Raw genomic sequence first — 18,214 nt, 5'->3', positions numbered from 1 at the left:
CATTGATTTTTAAAGGAGGAGGGGAAGGGAGGGAGGAGGGGAAGGGAGGGAGGGAGGGAGGGAGGGAGGGAGGGAGGGAGGGAGGGAGGGAGGGATGGAGAGAGGTGAGATAGACACATCACGCCCTGACTGGGGCTGGGAATTGAACCTGCAACCCAGGTACGTGCCCTTGATCAAACCTGTGACTCTTCAGGTGCAGGCCAACACTCTAACCACTTGGCAGCATCATTCAGGGCTGGGACAATTTTTTTTGGTGGGATGGGGTAGGGGAAATGATCTGAAAGAAGTTCAGTGAAAGTTAAACAAAGATAGTCCTTCCCCAGAGAGTTATTTGTGTTTCCCTAGATATTTATCTATAGTTGTGCAGTTTATTTTTATTTCTATCAATGTAGCCCATAGAGGTTAATTCTATTTCAAACATCTGGCAGGATCCTGCCTGCCAATTGCGGAAGGGAATTATTTGGTCTGTTTTGTAGCCTTCCAACGTCTTTCTGCAGTAATTTTTTTGGCTTACACTGTATTTCATCTTCCTCTCTAATCCAAGAGGCCCTCCATAGAAAAGCATCTTCAGGAGCTTCAGATTACTTAATGACAACTGACTCGACATGTGGCTTCTAGAGATCTCTCTGTAAAAACTTCAAAAGATAACAGGACTACTGAATTGCTTGAGGTTGGTTTTTTGTGTGTGCCTGTAGAGCCTATACTTCCAAGGTGTATTTGTTACCTAGCAGAGTACCATTTGTGCTGAGCATATTTTTATAATGTAACATTTTTGCTAGAGACCCACTTTCCGACAAATAGAGAAGGGTTATCTCTCTATTGCAGTGATTTTTCAGCTGGTGTGCCTTGGTGCACTGGTGTGCTGCAAGAATTTTTAAAACGTGCAGTAGATGATTATTTAGTCAGGGGCACTGACCTTTTTTCCCTTAGCTTGTCAAATTAAAAAAAAATGACAACAGCCAATGCAATAATAGTCATTTGGTGTGAATGAATTAAAATTATACCTTTTTTTGTGGGTCAGATTGCCAAGAAAATCTTTTTTTTTTTTTTTTTTTTTTTTTTTTATGTGCCTCAGAGTTTTAGTAATTTGTTTGTGAGCTTTGACATGAAAAAGGTTGAAAATTGCTGCTCTGTTAGGATCACCACTCCTGGCCTTTAGAATAGTCTTGCCTTACTAGCTCTAGTCATATCACCTTGTGGGTAAGGGCATGTATTTATTTTCCTTTGCCCCTTGGGAATTACTAGTTTTTTTTTTCTTCTTTTTTTTTTAATATATATTTTTTATTGATTTTTTTTTACAGAGAGGAAGGGAGAGGGATAGAGAGTTAGAAACATTGATGATAGAGAAACATCGATCAGCCGCCTCCTGCACACCCCACACTGGGGATGTACCCACAACCAAGGTACATGCCCTTGACTAGAATCGAACCTGGGACCCTTCAGTCCACAGGCCGACGCTCTATCCACAGAGCCAAACCGGTCAGGGTGGGAATTACTAGTTTTGATCACAGAGTGATTTAGGTGAAGCCTTCATCCAGCTTCCTCATGGTAGACTTCCTGTTCTGGATAGGACAAGGGTAAGAGTGACATTCTGTTGGTTCTCCTGCTGAGAGCTGGGTGTTCTCTGGACCTTTGGCCCCTCGTTCTTGCTCTTCTCTATGGTGTATCTTTGGTGATCTCAGTGCTATCTGTGCTACTAATTGGCTGCCGCTGAACTGAATTGATTACTAACGCACACTTAGCCTCTCCCCTTCTTCCCCACCACGTACATAGAAAGGAATGAAGTTCCATAAGAGCCAGGACCACATTTGGATGGTTCTCCATTGCATCTCAGTCATGGTTATTCTCTTGAATCTTGAGGCCTTTTGAGAATTTGTGAAAGCCTTGGATCCTTTTTCTACAGGTGCATATGCGTATGTTTTTGGGAAAAGGCAATTGCTACAGGCTTCCTTAAAAACAAGCCACAAGCCGAAACCGGTTTGGCTCAGTGGATAGAGTGTCAGCCTGTGGACTGAAGCGTCCCGGGTTGTTGCGGGCACATCCCCAGTGGGAGGTGTGCAGGAGGCAGCTCATCGATGTTTCTCTCTCATCGATGTTTCTAGCTCTCTATCCCTCTCCCTTCCTCTCTGTAAAATATCAATAAAATATATATATTTTTAAAAAGCCACAAGTTTTCTAACCTCAGATTTATTGTGGTTGCTGTGAAGATTTCTGCTTGATCATTTTATCAGCATGGTAACTCTGTATTCCTTATCCTATAAAAATAAGTTTGGACAAAGAGGAGCATGTAGGGAAAAAGATGGGGACAAGAGAGGGTGAATGAAGAGTGCAGTTATTAGTACCTCCGTTTCTCTGATTTAAATACTCCAATGGAAATTATTTGCCCTTCCTAACTTTTTCTTTTCTATAATCTCTGTCACTTTTAATTCTTGCTAGCTTTCCCTTCTTTTGTTTGCAGTTAAGGATACTTTTAAAAGATTATGTCTTTCAGGCTTTTTTCTTTTCTTTTAATGTATTTTTATTGATTTCAGAGAGGAAGGGAGAGGGAGAGAGAGATGGAAACATCAATGATGAGAGAGAATCATTGATTGGCAGCCTCTGGCACGCCCCAACTGGGAGTCGAACCCGGGACCCTTTAGTCTGCAGGCCATTGCTCTATCCACTAGGCCAAACCAGCTAAGGCCAGGCTTTTTTCTTATAGCACCTTTAATACTGATTTTCTAATCCGAATTGTCCTGATGTTTGAAGGTAAAGGAAACTATCTTTGGATATTTGAGGCAACCAGAGTGGATCATCCCACTTAGTGATACGCAGCACATTATAAAGCTGTTTGTTATATCTAATTGAGTTTAGCTACTTCACTTGGGTGGGCTGTATTTCCACTAACCTTTACTGAGTCCCCTGGGTAAGCTGGTACTGCTACTCAGTCCTCCTTTCCATCCCCACCCCCATTCTCAGTGTTGTTTTTGAAGTCACCTGTTGGGAAGAGGGCAGAGAGCTTATTTCCTTTATTTGGAAGATTTATAAATAGGATCAGGAGATAGAAACTTACAGAGCACAAGCAATTATATTGTTATGTGCACAGTAATAATAGAACATCCAAGATTACTTTTTCTTGAAATCTAATTTCTGTACCTTGTCTTTGTTATTGAATCTTTTCTTCATTATACTGAATATAATTAGCTTATTAGGTTTTTTTTCCTAAGAAGTATTTTTTTCCTCTTATAATTTCTTTTCATGGTAGATTGTTTTTTGACCATATTCACATTTGTACATATGTATTCTATTTCATAAAGTGAATGTTACAAATTCATAGTCCTTTTTGTTTAAGTCACATATACAACCTCTAATCTCTTTCTCCATTTTCCTGATTTTTTCCTACTCCCAATATGGAGATGGAAAAAGGGGATAAGTTTGCACAACACTCTAGGATCACTGTAGTCAGACCCAGTTCTCCAAAAACTTTTTCTTTTTTTTTTTTTAAATATATTTTATTGATTTGTTACAGAGAGGAAGGAAGAGGGATAGAGAGTTAGAAACATCGATGGGAGAGAAACATCGATCAGCTGCCTCTTGCACAGCTCCTACTGGGGATGTGCCTGCAACCAAGGTACATGCCCTTGACTGGAATCGAACCTGGGACCTTTCAGTCCGCAGGCCGACGCTCTATCCACTGAGCCATACCGGTTAGGGCTCTCTAAAAACTTTTTCTTTGACCCTAGTAACTAACCTAAACTGGATTATAGGTAGCAGTTTTGAATAATAGGTGATGTTGCAAATCTGTTGAGCTCTTTTTTAGTTTATTCAGTGTATTGAGCTCTTGTGAATGATTTTATTTAAACCTCTTAACTACAGTATACTGTTTTCTCTCCCATTTTACAATGTAGCAGATCCAAGCTCAGATAATTTGTAGTAGGTTACACAGCTAATGTGTGATGAAGATGGTATCTTTCTTAGTTTGGGCTGCCTTAACAAATACCATAGACTGGGTGGTTTAAACAATAGGAATTTATTTCTCATAGTTCTAGAGACTGGAAGTCTAATATTAAGGTGCCAGCAAATTTGGTGTCTGGTGAGGGTTGTCTCCTTGGTGGTTCACAGCCATCTCCTCACTGTTTCTTCACCTCAGAGTTCAGTACTGCCTGTAGGGACACACACACACACACACACACAGGGAGCGGGGAGAAAGGGAGAGAGATTGCATGCTTTCTGATGTCTCTCCTTATAAGGCCACTAATCCCATTGTGAGGGCCCCACATGACCTCAGCTAAACCTTATTATTTCCAAAGTCCTCATTTCTAAATACCATTAGATTGGGGGTTAGGCCTTTAACATATGAATTTGGGTTGGGTCACAATTTGATCTATTGAAGATGGTATTCAGACCAGGTTGGAAACTTAAGATTCTAAGTAAGTAGTCTGGTACACCATCCTATTCCCTGCTTCCATAGTTTCGGAGTGCTGGTATCCAGAAGGCAAGTTGGCCAGCAAAAGAGAATTCTTATCAGTATAGGTGTACATACTCCTTTAATATCATATGTATTGCATAATTCTTTTGCCAAAAACACACAAAATCACACATCCAAAGAAAACATGAAAAATAAGAGTAAGAATAAGTAAGAAAACAAAAGTCATCTATGACCTCACTCCCTGGAGAACCATTTTAGTATATTTCTTTCCAGTCTTCCTCTTTAGGAGAAAGAAAGGAGTTACATATTGGCCTTATATGATTCATAGTTTTATATTCTGCCTTTTTTCTTTTAGCATCTCATCATTCCATGCCAGTTAAATTTTTTAGAACCATTCTAAATGATTTTTGCCTCAAAGAAAACAAATTTGAGAGCTTCCAAGAAGGTAGATGACTGACTGAGCTTAGAGTGGGAGAAGTAGTCAAGATTGATGACTCAGAGCCCCTCAATGAGAGAGAAAACATAGAAGTAGCAGGCGTGGAAGGTGGGATTGATAAATTCAGTGTATACTTTTACAGAATGTAGTACCTATGAGACTTCCCCCTGAAAATGCTCATTAAGTAAAGAGCCATCTGGACTTGATGTTAGTTTTTTAAAATTGTCATCATCAGCCCTGGCTGGTGTGGCTGAGTTGGTTGGGTGTCATCCCATGCATCGAAAGGTTGCTGGGTTCAGTTCCAGTCAGGACACATGCCTGGGTTGTGTGCTTGGTCCCTGATCGAGGGTATGCAAGAGGCAACTAACTGATAGATGTTCTCTTCTCACATTGATGTTTCTCTCTCTCTTCCTCTCCCTAAAAATCAATAAAAAGAAATCTTTAAAAAAATTGTCATCATCATATGGCTGGAAGTTGAAACCACCAATTTCTCGGTGAGGAAATTAAGGTTCAGAAAGATAAATTTGTTAACTACCACCAGTTCCTTGGACAGCCATATTGAAGAGGGAGCACCTTTTAAAAGAGGATGTCACTATAATTTTATCAGATTTCCCATCCAGGTGGTACTTAGTAAAAGGTTTCAGACCTCCCTCCCCCTCACTCCCCAGAGAGTTTGTTCACTGCAAACAGTACTTCCAAAAAGTCATTATTATTCTGTTTTGAATATTTAGTGCTCACTACTGATATATCCCATTCTACTTTTTGAACAACTTACAGGATGAAAAAATTCATTTTGGTAGCCCCTTACTCCTTTTGGAGGGTGGGGAATAACTTGTACAAACTGTTTTTTTGTGTTATGAAAAGTACTAATGTGGCCATTCTGTTTTACGTTAAAAAAACCTAGGTTGATAGGAAAGGTAAATCAAGTATAATTGATTATCCTATTATAGAAAAGCCTTCTGCTTCTCAAAAAATTGCATAAAAATGTTCCTTTTTCCACATGAAAATTTTACTTTAGGGTTAAGAACTAGAGAAAGTTTTAGCTATTTTGAGATCTGATGTTTTTCTCCCTTTGGATAATGTAAATGACCATGTTTCTCTCTTTGTTGTGATTGTCAGAGTGCTCAGACTAAATTTATGTATTTTAATTAAAATATCCGTGGCTTGCTTAACTTGTAGGTCTTTGCCTCACTTTAGTTTCCACTTTCTGTATTCTAATTCACATTTTCTCTGGCCCTGATTTTACTGATTACTTTGTGTTTTCATGCTACTTCATGTCCTTGGTGAATATCATAAAATGGATGGTAAGATGGAGATACCTAATTTCCTAATTTGACTTTTCTCTAGTGTATTAACAATAATCGTGTTTTTAAAACATTCCTTTCTTTTAGAATCTAAATATATGAAAATCCAGTGACCGCAATGCTAGAATGACCAGAACGACCGGTCACTATGATGCCCACTGACGCCCACTGGGGCCAGGGAACCGCCCGATCAGGGGGTGTGACTGGCCAGCTAACCTCCTGTGGCCCCTCCCCCTGGCCGGCTCTGCCCCCTGATAGGCCTCTCTCACCCCGATCGAGGGCGCGGCCTCCCCCCCCCCCCCCCCGCCAGCCCCACACCCCATGACCTGCAGCCCCTCCCCCCAACTGGCTCCGCCCCTGATTGTCCCCCTACCCCAATAGGGGGCGAGGTTAGCCGGCCAACCTCCTGCAGCCTCTCCCCCCAGCTGGCCCTGCCCCAGATGGGCCCCCACCACCCTGATCTGGCTAGGCCCGCCGGCCAACCTCCCTCCAGCTCCTCCTCCTGACAGTCCCAGCCCCGATCTGCCGATTGGGGCCAGGCTGGCCGGATTCCACCCGTGCACGAATTCATGCACTGGGCCTCTAGTACTTTAAAAAGCACCTAACTGTGCCAGCATTAATCTAGTACCTGATATAGAGCTGTAAATGTGACACAGGTGTTACCTCTCCTCTTGAAAGAGTCTATTGCATGAAAAAAAATATATTTTTCTAAATCTCTAAATTCTCATTTGGTTTTCTAATATATCAAGCTCTTAATTGTTGCAAGAGGTAGCAGTGGCCAGTAGGTTATTCTTTAAATGAGACTTCTTTGTGGTGAGAGGTAAGGGGTCTAAAACTCTTGCTACTACCATGAAGGTGAATTCACTTTGTTTGTATAAACAGATCTCAAATGGCATCATACAATTAACTTAGTCGCTGTTCTCTAATATCCACTTATGTGCATGTGTTTTTATGACCAAGGGCATATATATTTCAACTTCTTATAATCTCAAAGAAATAGGATCTCCTGGATGTGTTTCATGAATTGGATAAGAAGATAATATGAATTTGTTACAGTTTGTACGTGTTATTTTATTATTTTCTGTGAAAAATCTAGTTCATTTCATAGAAAACTTCTTGAGACACATTAAGACCTGATTTCCAATAATTTTCAAAACTCTTACAAGGTTTAAAAGATGAAGTGATAACCCCCTTCCTCCCATTCCCTTATTCTCAGTTTGGTATTAAGAAGAGATTATTTGTCAGAATTCATCAACATTTTAAAGAAGAAATTAAACCACCTAGGACAAATGAACTACTTAAATATTTTCTGTAAGATTATTAAGAAAGGCAGTATTTTTGTTACTCCAATTTAAATGGAATAGGTAGAGTAGAAATTATATTGGACACTATATTGTGAAAAATGGAACTGTTAACCACACTTGTTAGGCAGTCACAGGGGTGGCCTTCATAACAGATGTACTAATTGAAAGAAAAAATGATGAATATGTGATACAGCCTGGGTGAAGATAATATGGAAGTTTTAAGAAATGTGTGTACTCTATTGTTCTCTCCACCCAAAGAAGACTCGTATTTAATTCTTTTTCCAAATGCACATTCTGTTTGCGTAAATCTACATCTGCTACTAGCTTTGAACATTGCCTGAAACGTATGTGCAGCTTGGCAGAAAATGTGATACGAAGAGAAAAGTACAGGATCGTTTGTCTTGTTAAATAATGGAGCAGAGCCTTCACAGTTCCTAGCCTTCCAGTGCTCACTGGTGTCCCATGGTGCTGCTGGGAAAGAGGCTTGTGATTATTTTCTTAACAGTCCTGCAAGGGTTAGTCCTCATGCTAGAACAGATAGGAGATTCTGATGTGTTTCACTTCCCTATTCTGTTGTTGAAATCATTGATTTGTTTCAGAATTGTTTGTTTGCTTTTAAAGCCATCTCTTGATTGGGTTTAATTTGTTTCTTTGCTACAAAGAGTATGTACTACTAGATTTGGTCTCTGTTCCCTTACTTGATGTGTTTGTACAGGTGATCTGTGATCTGAGCCAGTTCTTAGTTATAAAGCAGTCTTGGCATAAGTTTCAAATAGTAACACAGAATGAAATATTTTAGGAGTTTGATTACATATTTGCGATAATTATCAACTTTGACATTTAAAAATCTTTGAAGGTAGTTTCATCATTTAAAATCTTACTGGAGTGCTGAATTATTGGTTAACTTAGTATCAAACAGGTAAATGCGGTGGTTTCTGAAAACTTTTAGAAATTGTGGATTTCTCTTGTATTTCTTTATTATGCTTTACTTATTCAGAAATAATTTATACTTTGCCAGTAAGAAGAGATGAATTTTTGTAAATGGGTGGTTGCCTGGGCTTTGAAGTCAAATTCTGAAGTAAAATTGAGTCCTGCCACTTTACAAGCTGTGGGAGACAGCTTTCTAAAAGGATTTCAATAATCGTGATTAGCTCGTTAGAGTTATTGTGAGGAATAAAGTCAGATAACATATGTAGATCACTTAGCAGGAAGTCTGACATAATAAGTGCTGGAAAAAGTGAATATGAATATATTGATGCCAGACTTCGGAAAATTATTTAGTTTTGTAAAACAGGCTCTTCTTTGCTTTGGAGAGACTTAACAAATTAAGACAATTGTAAAGGTTGGAGAGATTTAGAAAACTTCAGCTCATTTTTACAATCCTTCAAAGTTTTGTAGCACCACCCCAGTTACATCTAAGTGTAGCTTTTGTAGAAAATTGAATTGGCTTAGTAGTAACTACTGATTTGTCTTTGACTTTCATTTGCTGTGTACTACTTCGATAGGGTGTTAGCTTTTTAAACTACAAATGTTTAAAAAGTTCTTTTCTAAACTTTTCACTATGCAATTCTGAGCCCTTCTGTTGAATATTATCATAAACTCTAAAATAGTCCCCCCTTCAAAAAATTTTTCCCCTTGCTATTCATCTTTGGGAAATTCCCCAGGATTATTTAGCCATTAACTCAGAAGTAGTATCATTGGTTGAAATTGCTGCTTGGGTTTCTGTTAAATAAGAGAACTTTAGAACGAAAATGAAAGCGTGTCTAACCTGGACCAGCTCTACGAAGTTGCCTATAAGTGCTTGTTTCTTACTTCATTGATCTGCATTAACTCAACAATGTGGAGTTCAGGCACTTTATGTCAAGGGGCCCCATTTTTCCTTTTCCTCTTGTTTCTTTGAAGAGATTCTCTTTGTTCTTTGGTGTGAGACACTCCCTAGATAGGAGTGAACCTTATCTCTGTCTAGTCACATCTTTTATATCCTCCTATTAAATAAAACTCCAGCCCAGGAACATGAGGCTGGCTGGGCATGAGAAGGCCAACAGCTCCAGCTCCCACTTGCCAGAGCCTGTGGGCTGACACAGCATTGTCACAGTCACTTCCAGATAATATGAGCCTGTACCCTGTACCTCATATATTAGTGCTATAGCTCATTTGGGTTTCTTGTATGTATACCTACCCGCCCTTAATAGAACTCCTGAGAGAGACTAGCATAGTCACACAAGCAATGGCATTTGTTCCGGAGATCAGAATCTGGAATGACCTGTCCTTATTTTTCTTGTAAAATTTACTGGCATGTCACCATTTCAGGATTTTTTTCTTTGTCTCTTCTGTAGGCCGGAGGGGTAAGTAGGTGTGGTGGCTGAGATCTGTTCATTAATGGTGCTGCCTGGAAGCACAGTTTTGAGACAGTTTAGTGCAGTGGTCGCCAACCTTTCTGACCTCACGGACCACCAGTGGTCCGCAGACTACCGGTTGACGACCACTGTTTTAGTGGACAGTCTGCTCTACATTTCTTATCTCTACTTAGGTTTACCAGGATGCTCTTGCAGGTTTTTGGTTTTGTACTTTTGAAAACTTGGGTTGGAGGAGGAGAAAATACTGTGTGGATTAAGGAAGACAAGGATTATATATCAGAAGGACACAGACCTAAAAGTCTGCAGAGATAAAGCAATTCACTTGGCTGTTTGTGAGTTGTTTCTTGTTCCTTGGTTTGTATATACATAGAAAAAAAATATCACTTTTTAAGAATTTTATTGAATCAAAATGACCTTTCAAACCATGCAAGTTTTGGAGCTTCATATGAATAGTCTTGGAGAGGACTGGCCCTCAATGGTCCCCAACTTTACTTTGGAGCTCAAGCACCCCATCCTTCTCTTGTCACAGATCACTTGCAGTCCTTGTTTTTCCGTGTGGGGTCTCCAAGAGGACATTTTATCTTCTTTTTTTTTTTAGGTTGTGTGTTTTTGTTTTGTTTGATTTTTAAAATTGCGACGTTAATTCCAAACCAAGATAGAGAATGTCTGGAAATTTCACATAGAATAGGCCCAGCACATATTTTTTTGTGTTTGTAATAGCGAAATTCCATAGCATTGTAGATTTTCAAAAACATTTTTGTCAACTCGCCTCATTGATCTTAACTGTTAAATTTTTATATTCATCTATAATATTTAGGACATATGAAAATTTTAACCACATTAAAAATAAGTTTTTAATAAAGTCTTACAAAATCTGTGTCATGGTTTTCTGAGCTGTAGAAGCAGAAAGTGGAATTGCCTCCTTCTGTCCCCAGTAATATCTCTCCATTTCTGAATTCTGATTCTCAGAAATAAATACAATGGAGGATGGTAGGTAACTCCATAGGATGGCAGGCCTCATCCCTTAGTCTCTTCCCTTGCTGAGAGAAACACTTCATTTTCATTCTTTTCCTTATCCAGGGGGCTGTAAGGTAGGTAAGACTCTGGATGAAGAAGGAATTTGGAGGTTTGCTACTGATCATAGAGTTTTTTACTGTCTGCATACTGAAAATGCTATTGTAAAATCTGTTGTATTTAGGCTACTGGAGGGGAGACTTTAGTAAGATATTACAGAATATCTTTCAGAGAAATGCATTGCTTTTGAAAGTATTAATGTATGCTGCCTCAGGGCCTGCTTTAGTTTATAGAAAAATCATTACTTATAGTTAGCATATCTGATGAACAGTGTGGAGTCACAGCATTTTGCCTGGGATGAGCTCAGATCTTTCTGGAGATGGGAAAACTAAGCATCAGAGAAGGATCATTAACTGGACAGCAAGATTCCCCACAGGAGAAATCTTAGAGCTGGCATGAGAACCTTGATCTCTAGATTCAAGTCTTGTCTTCTTTTCTATTATTGCCAGTTAGTAGAATCTAACTTCGGTCTATGTTATAGCTATACGGTACACTTAACATGTGCTTTGGAAGTATTGATTGTTTAAAAATTATCCTAGAAAATCATGTTTGTACTGTCAATTGCTTGGTAATCTCTCCCCATCTCTTCTTTCCTATCCCTTTAAAATAAATTGTAATTTGTCTGGTTCTCCCTTTACTTGTGATAGTGAAACTTTTTATTTGTAAGCCAAATTGGATTACATTTTATTGGCCAAATCTGATTTTACTTTACTTTTAAAAAGTTACGGAATTTTAAAACAGTAAGAGGCCATAGCAGTGGTTTTGTCCTAAATTTATGTGGCTGATATGAATCTGTTAAACTAGCTGGGGAAGGGGTCTCGTGTGCTAAAGAGACTAAAATTTAAGATGAAAGATAGATATAATACTATTGTTTTTAATTTTGTCCCTCTTTTTGAGACCATCATATTGTGTATAAAAAGAAAAATTGAAAAACAACAACAATGTAATTCTTTTTAAAAATATTTTTATTAATTTCAGAAAGGAAGGGAGGAGAGAGATAGAAACATCAGTGATGCAAGAGAGTCATTGATTGTTTGCCTCCTGCATGCCCCCACTGGGGATCGAGCCCGCAACCCAGGCATGTGCCCTTGACCAGAATCAAACCTGGGAACCTTCATTCCCCAGGCCAAGGCTCTATCCACTGAGCCAAACTGGAGAGGGCATCAGTATAATTCTTGAGTAGTTGATGAGTTGGCTGCCATTTTTTAATCATGAGAAATAGAACCTCCCTTGGAATAAGCAGATTTATAATTTCTTTGCCTAGTAACAAGTGTTGAAGAATAAGACGGTATCCATCCAAGGGAGGTTCTTTTACACTTATGATCCTGAATTTTGTTTGCTTTGTGAAATTGTAGTGCTATAACCAAGGAAATGATAGACATATAACCTTACTTTTGTTGAAACTGGATTGTGCTTTAAAAATGAAATGGTTAGATTTTGAATTAAGAAATATATTTACTCAACATAGTTATACTTTCATTATATAGAAATAGCTTAGATGTTATATTGACTATAAAATTTTCTACTGTATCACATATTTGCTATTCATTATTGGGTTATATTGCTCTTCTAATGTTTTATTTACTGTCAGTTTGCACCTATTTTTCTAGTAATGCTTCTTTATTATATACATTGAGTTATTAATATGACAAAAGCAAAAGTCATCCAATCTTTTTATTCCATACGTGGAGATTAAAATAAAACTCTATTCTAATAAAAATATTATCTATTACTTAACACAAAGCAACAAGAAACCAGAAAAAGGAATTCTTTTTTAAATTTAGCATATGCAGCAGGGGGCACCAGATGAAGGCAAAAATGAATTCTTCTTTTTTAAGCCAGCTACAGCTTGTATCCTGTTCATATTTAAATAATGTGGTAATTAATTGTTTCCCCATTAGTTTTCTTAATGGTTTTAACTTTTCAGTTCTCAAAGCTGTGTTGAAGAAGACATTGATAACAATTCTCACTTATTGATTCCATTAAAATTTCTTACAGCCAGTTTAGTAATTACACAAATTTTTTTCTTAAGTGTATACTATTTTTAAGTTTTTCAAGGGGGAGTGGAAACTACATTTAATAAATAATCCCGTGTTTAGCACAGGTATTATTGGGTTTTTAATACCTTTCCTACAAAATGTTTTTTCACTGATTGAAAAAGGAAAGTCCCAGTGATTTGAAATGATTTGAAAGCTTAATTTTTTCTTTGTATGTGAGCTGAATGAATTTTAAGTCTGGAAACCTGTTCCCATTAGCTAATAAATAGTTGTACAGAAATTACATTGGTGGCATCATTCAGTAATTTCTCTCTTATCCCCCTCCTCCCCATTGTTTAGTCCAATATCAGATGGAGATGATGCGCAGCCTTCGCCATGTCAACATTGACCATCTCCATGTGGGCTGGTACCAGTCCACATACTATGGCTCGTTCGTCACCAGGGCGCTCTTGGATTCTCAGTTCAGCTACCAGCATGCCATTGAAGAGTCTGTTGTTCTCATTTACGGTTTGTAGGAGTTTCCTTTATTATTCTTTTCTTCCCTTAATATTATTACTGCTACTATTTTTGCTTTCTGTCTTTTTGCCTCTAAGAGCAGCCTGGCAGGCCTTCTCAAGTAAATACCAACCCTGTTTCTGCAGCAGCCTCAGCAGCAGCTAAGTCTAGACAGGGTTTCCTTCTTTCTGTTTATTTTTCTTGCTATCAGAGCCCTGATGTGTACATTTTGGAATGCTGGAGTAGCTGCTTCATTTTTATTCCTCCATCTCCCCTCCCTCATTTGAAGGGGCTGGTGGAACTAGACCAGATGTCTAACAAACCCCGATTGCTGGAGTGTCTGGCTCTGTACGTGACTGACCAATCATAACACAGCGTGCCAAGTTTTTTTTATACCTCTGACAGCAGCGTACAAAACCTGGACTGTTTCTTAGCACAAAGATTTTTTTCTTTTCGGCCTATTTAATGGTGTTTCCTCAAGCTCTCCAGACCAGATGTTCTGTGCTGTATCAGAACTGTAGGCAATTTAACAGCTTTATAGCCTTCCCCCTCCCCAAACACTCACAGTTTGCCATATCTGGCAGACTTGCATATAGTTTCCAGCTGAGAAGTAAATGTAACGTCCTGAGTATCTGTCAGAAAAAATACTAATGAATACGATCAATCTTATGAGCTGCCCCAAAATTGTTTCAGTATGTTAACAATTGGATTACAGTAAAGAACAAGTTGTTAAAGTGTACTTATATTGGCTGGAAACATTGCATCATCAGACCTTGATGAATTTTCCACTTGTTTCAATCTATTTTGGTTTTCATTTTATCACCTATTGCTAAAAGTTTCACTGTGTTAAGTTTCAGACAACATGAATGTTAACACAGGTTTTAGGCGAATATTGGCATGCCGGAGCCGTTATCATGCAGCAAGTGCTAAGCTCCCTTACTCATGGACTGTTTAAGCAGTTAGTTTTGACATAATGAGTTTCTCTAAAACTAAAATGACACTTTTGTCATAGCACTTTGACTTTAGTGATGTTTTTTTAAAAATCTGCTTTAACCAAGAAATTTAAATAATGCATATTAATATGGATAAATTTTGTTTGCAGGGCTAGTCATCTAAATTAGTTGACTGAAGAACCACACAAATGCATGCACTGAATTTTAATACTTAATATTCATCAGTATTTTCCTTCTAATCATAACAAATGTATATAAAATGTATAGAACATATATTTGATTTTCATCATGATTGCTGGTTCTAGCTGAGGAAATTATTCTACCTGTTACAAATAGGATAAGTTCCTCCATTTTCACTTCCTATTTGCTATACTAGTTTGAATCTGTTTCAAATTGTGTTCTGATTATTTATTTTGATCTTCATTTTGTAAAGATTATATGCTAAGTAACAGAATGTGCCTAGAACCAATGTCATTCAAGCACTGGTCCTGACAAAATTCTTAGTAATTTTTTTTTTCTCTTTTTCTCATTTGAGATCCCATAAAAACTGCCCAAGGGTCTCTCTCACTGAAGGCATACAGACTGACTCCCAAACTGATGGAAGTTTGCAAAGAGAAGGATTTTTCTCCCGAAGCGTAAGTGTTTGGGGGCCTGTAAGGCACACAGTAAAGGACTGGGTGTTTTTCTTTTAAGATTTTAGTTTGCCACATTTATTGAATCCTCGGTGGCATGAAAATGTTTTTGCCATGTCGACGGTAGAAGTTTTTTGCATGGCCGAGTGCCACTTGATTTCTTCCTTTCCATGTTTAAACTGTTCTTTATGGAAAGTCTCATCTGTTGTTCTCACCATGGGCGAATTCAATTGGAATGGGAATTAATTAGCTACTGGGTTTGAAGAAAAAATGATTAAATAAAGGGAGATGGAATGAACGATCATCAGCTATCAGATTGTAAACTCTGTGTCAGTCTGGTTGTGTGCTGTATGTCTTATTTTCTGAGCTCCTGTTTCTTGGGGTGTGTGTATAAACATTTTAAAGATTCAGTAAGGAATTTGGCTTACTGGAAATATTATGGGTGCAAATATGCATAGAATTTAATCAATAAAGCTGTTTTGTGATCCTACACAATGGCATTGGAATATTTATGTTGAAAATTCTAAGAAATACTCAGAATTCTTCATTTTGTGTTCATTATAGGAATTTTTATTCTTATTATAGCAGCTTTAACTTCATGTAGGATTGACAGACAGTTCATTGCTAGTTTCTCTTTTGAAATTAAGGTGCAAAGAATTTAAAAAGAAAAGCTAACTCATGAAGAGTTTCTGGGTGTGATAGCTATAACTAAACTATGAGAAGTTGCATTCTTGCAAATTCAGATGTGAAGCATTCATGTGCAATATTCTATGAGTAGTATTCTGCTAGTTGTTAATCTCTTCATTTCAGTAGGCTTTTAAAATGAACTTGCCAAAAACTTGAGTATTTCTCTTTTTTAGCTATTTATTTTAAATGTTTTAGAGATAGATTATATAGCATAACTTCCTATGACACTTATATTCTATTATCAAGTAAATTTTGAAGATACCTGATTACAAAGAGAGAATAGTTTCTTTTGCCAAGAATCTTATTTTCTGGGCTTATAGCGCAAACTCAGATCATTTTCAGTTATTCAAATCTCTCGAGTTATGCTTGACTTTAAAACATTCTCTCCCTTTTTAGAGAGTTCTAATGAAACAAAGATCCTGGAGAGGGCCTGTAATTAAGGAAAATGTATGAAATAATCAATTTAACATTTAATTCTGACCACCAGACTAAAGTATTTTTAACACGCTTCACAGATTGAAAAAGGGAAGTATCACCTTTGAGCACATGTTTGAAGAAGTGCCGATTGTAATTAAAAATTCACATCTGATCAACGTCCTAATGTGGGAGCTTGAGAAGAAGTCAGCTGTAGCAGATAAACATGAATTGCTCAGTCTTGCTAGCAGGTAAGAGGTCCTGCCTAATGAAAGTGCCTTTTTATCACTTGCTGCAAAAGATTCTTTTATTTAGACTCTAACCTATCAAACAAGAAAAAAGAATTACTTAAGCACATTTGGAGGTTACAAAGACATGTAACAACATGTAGTACTTGTCCTGGCTTGCTAAGATCCCAGGAAAAATGCCAAACAGATAAAGTGAAGCAGTGTTTGAATACAAATTAGTTCCTGTTCTAGCAACCCTCCGCTGCCTCTGCTGGATCATTTTTGCTCTGATAAGGTAAATGCCCATAGGGGAGGGTTTTTATTTGGTTCAGAGTTATTTATTGTACACTGCCCTCAGAGGCTATGGTACTATGTCTGGATATTTAATAATGCTCGGGAGAAAAACAAAAAACCACTTTTTTTCTTTTATTGGTGCCACTTGCCCTTGTTCAGATGTAGACTTTATTAGTAGAAAGCTTCCCGTTTGATTTCCAGCTAAACTTAGAATTTTCTGGACCTGACACTGTCTTGCTATCTTAGACAGTGGTGACATAATTTCCTTCAGGTGGCTGCTTTGGCTATCTAGTTGCTAAGATTATTTAATATATTGGTAAAACACTGACTGAAATGTTCCAAAACAGATCATTTCCTTTATGAAATTACCGCCCCCCCCCCCCAATTTATTCTCTTAACAGGAATATGAATAGATTCCTATATATAGCTTCTCTTCAAAGCCCTTTAGGCTTGATATTAGTAATTGTTTTATGGTGGATGGAGGTTAACCACAGATACATAGAGTGAAATTAAATGGACAGAGTCGGTAATCAATCAATATGCATTTGTTTGAATGGCTGAAAGAAAAAAAAAAGTGTATTTTCTTAAGCAACCATTATAGAACAGAAGCTCAGTTATTTACCAGATTTTCAGTTATCCCAGAGAGAAGCTTGTACAACAGAACCATATAAGATTCCTTGTCATAAAACAAGTGGGATAAACCAACCCAGAAGGACCAGAGAGCCCGGTGTCTTCTCCAGGGTCTGGATGGGCAGAACTGTGGTTGAAGTGCCACTTTTCATTGCATGATTGTGCCACAGAGGCCCAGAAAGTCTTCACAGGGGAAGGAGAAGGAAACTGGTTAGTGAACGATTGCTAGGTGAGACAGCCAGGTTTCGAGACTAATTTGGCACTAAAGAATATGCCATTTAACTGCAAACATAGCCATGGTAGTTCTCCAGTTCATCTCTTTAAGGAGGTCATATTTTTCTTTACTGCTTTACAAACCCATTCGGCACACCTGTATTTAAAGCTTTGGGCTAAGAACCTTTTTCAGCAGGGTTACAATTTGATGAATTAAGTATATAGTTATATAAAAATTTTAAATTTACTATGTGAAAGCTTTTGCTTATATAATTTATGTCTTCACCTTTTCCCAAGCTTCCTTACTGAGCATACAAAACACATATAGCCCTTCTGTGCTTTAACATTACAGTGGCATGTGATGTTTACTTATCCAAAGCGTCAGCTATAATGGCGAAGAAAACGTTCCCAATTCTCCATAGCTGCTAAGATCTAGACAAATACTTCATGATAGTGTTTATCTTCCCTGTTTTTTGTGAAATAGGGAGAGAGGCCCTTTGCTCTTCATGTTAAGTTATTTTAAAAGTAAATTGGTATTCCTGTTGGGAGAGAAAACTTGAAGCAAAGTTTATATCAATGGACTGTTAAATTGACCCAAATTGATAGTACTACTTTACAAACTTTGTTCATCTCAAATTTTAATTTATAACATTAATCAGGCCAGTTGCCATAAATTTTTTTCTAAGAAACCGCATCAGAAATTTTTCTTAAGCAGCTCCTTAAACATTTTGCTTGACCTTGCTTTTCACAACCCATATGTGGATACCAATTCATTGATTTACCTAGTAA

At 37.8% G+C, this 18,214-nt stretch overlaps 1 protein-coding gene across 1 annotated transcript in view; it reads left to right on the top strand.

The window, feature by feature from the left end:
• EIF3H (eukaryotic translation initiation factor 3 subunit H) overlaps positions 1 to 18,214 on the top strand; it is a 102,191-nt gene that overhangs the window by 72,636 nt on the left and 11,341 nt on the right. The window contains exons 3-5 of the mRNA XM_080647076.1: positions 13,220 to 13,387; positions 14,864 to 14,963; positions 16,163 to 16,312. Coding sequence (XP_080503202.1) covers positions 13,220 to 13,387; positions 14,864 to 14,963; positions 16,163 to 16,312 — 418 coding nt within the window. The remainder of the gene's footprint in view (positions 1 to 13,219; positions 13,388 to 14,863; positions 14,964 to 16,162; positions 16,313 to 18,214) is intronic.

Source organism: Plecotus auritus (assembly GCF_963455305.1).
Source record: "Plecotus auritus genome assembly, chromosome: 11".
Classification (NCBI taxonomy): domain Eukaryota; kingdom Metazoa; phylum Chordata; class Mammalia; order Chiroptera; family Vespertilionidae; genus Plecotus; species Plecotus auritus.
The sequence above is the reverse complement of the archived record's forward strand: the minus strand, read 5'-3'. Positions and strand labels throughout refer to the sequence as shown.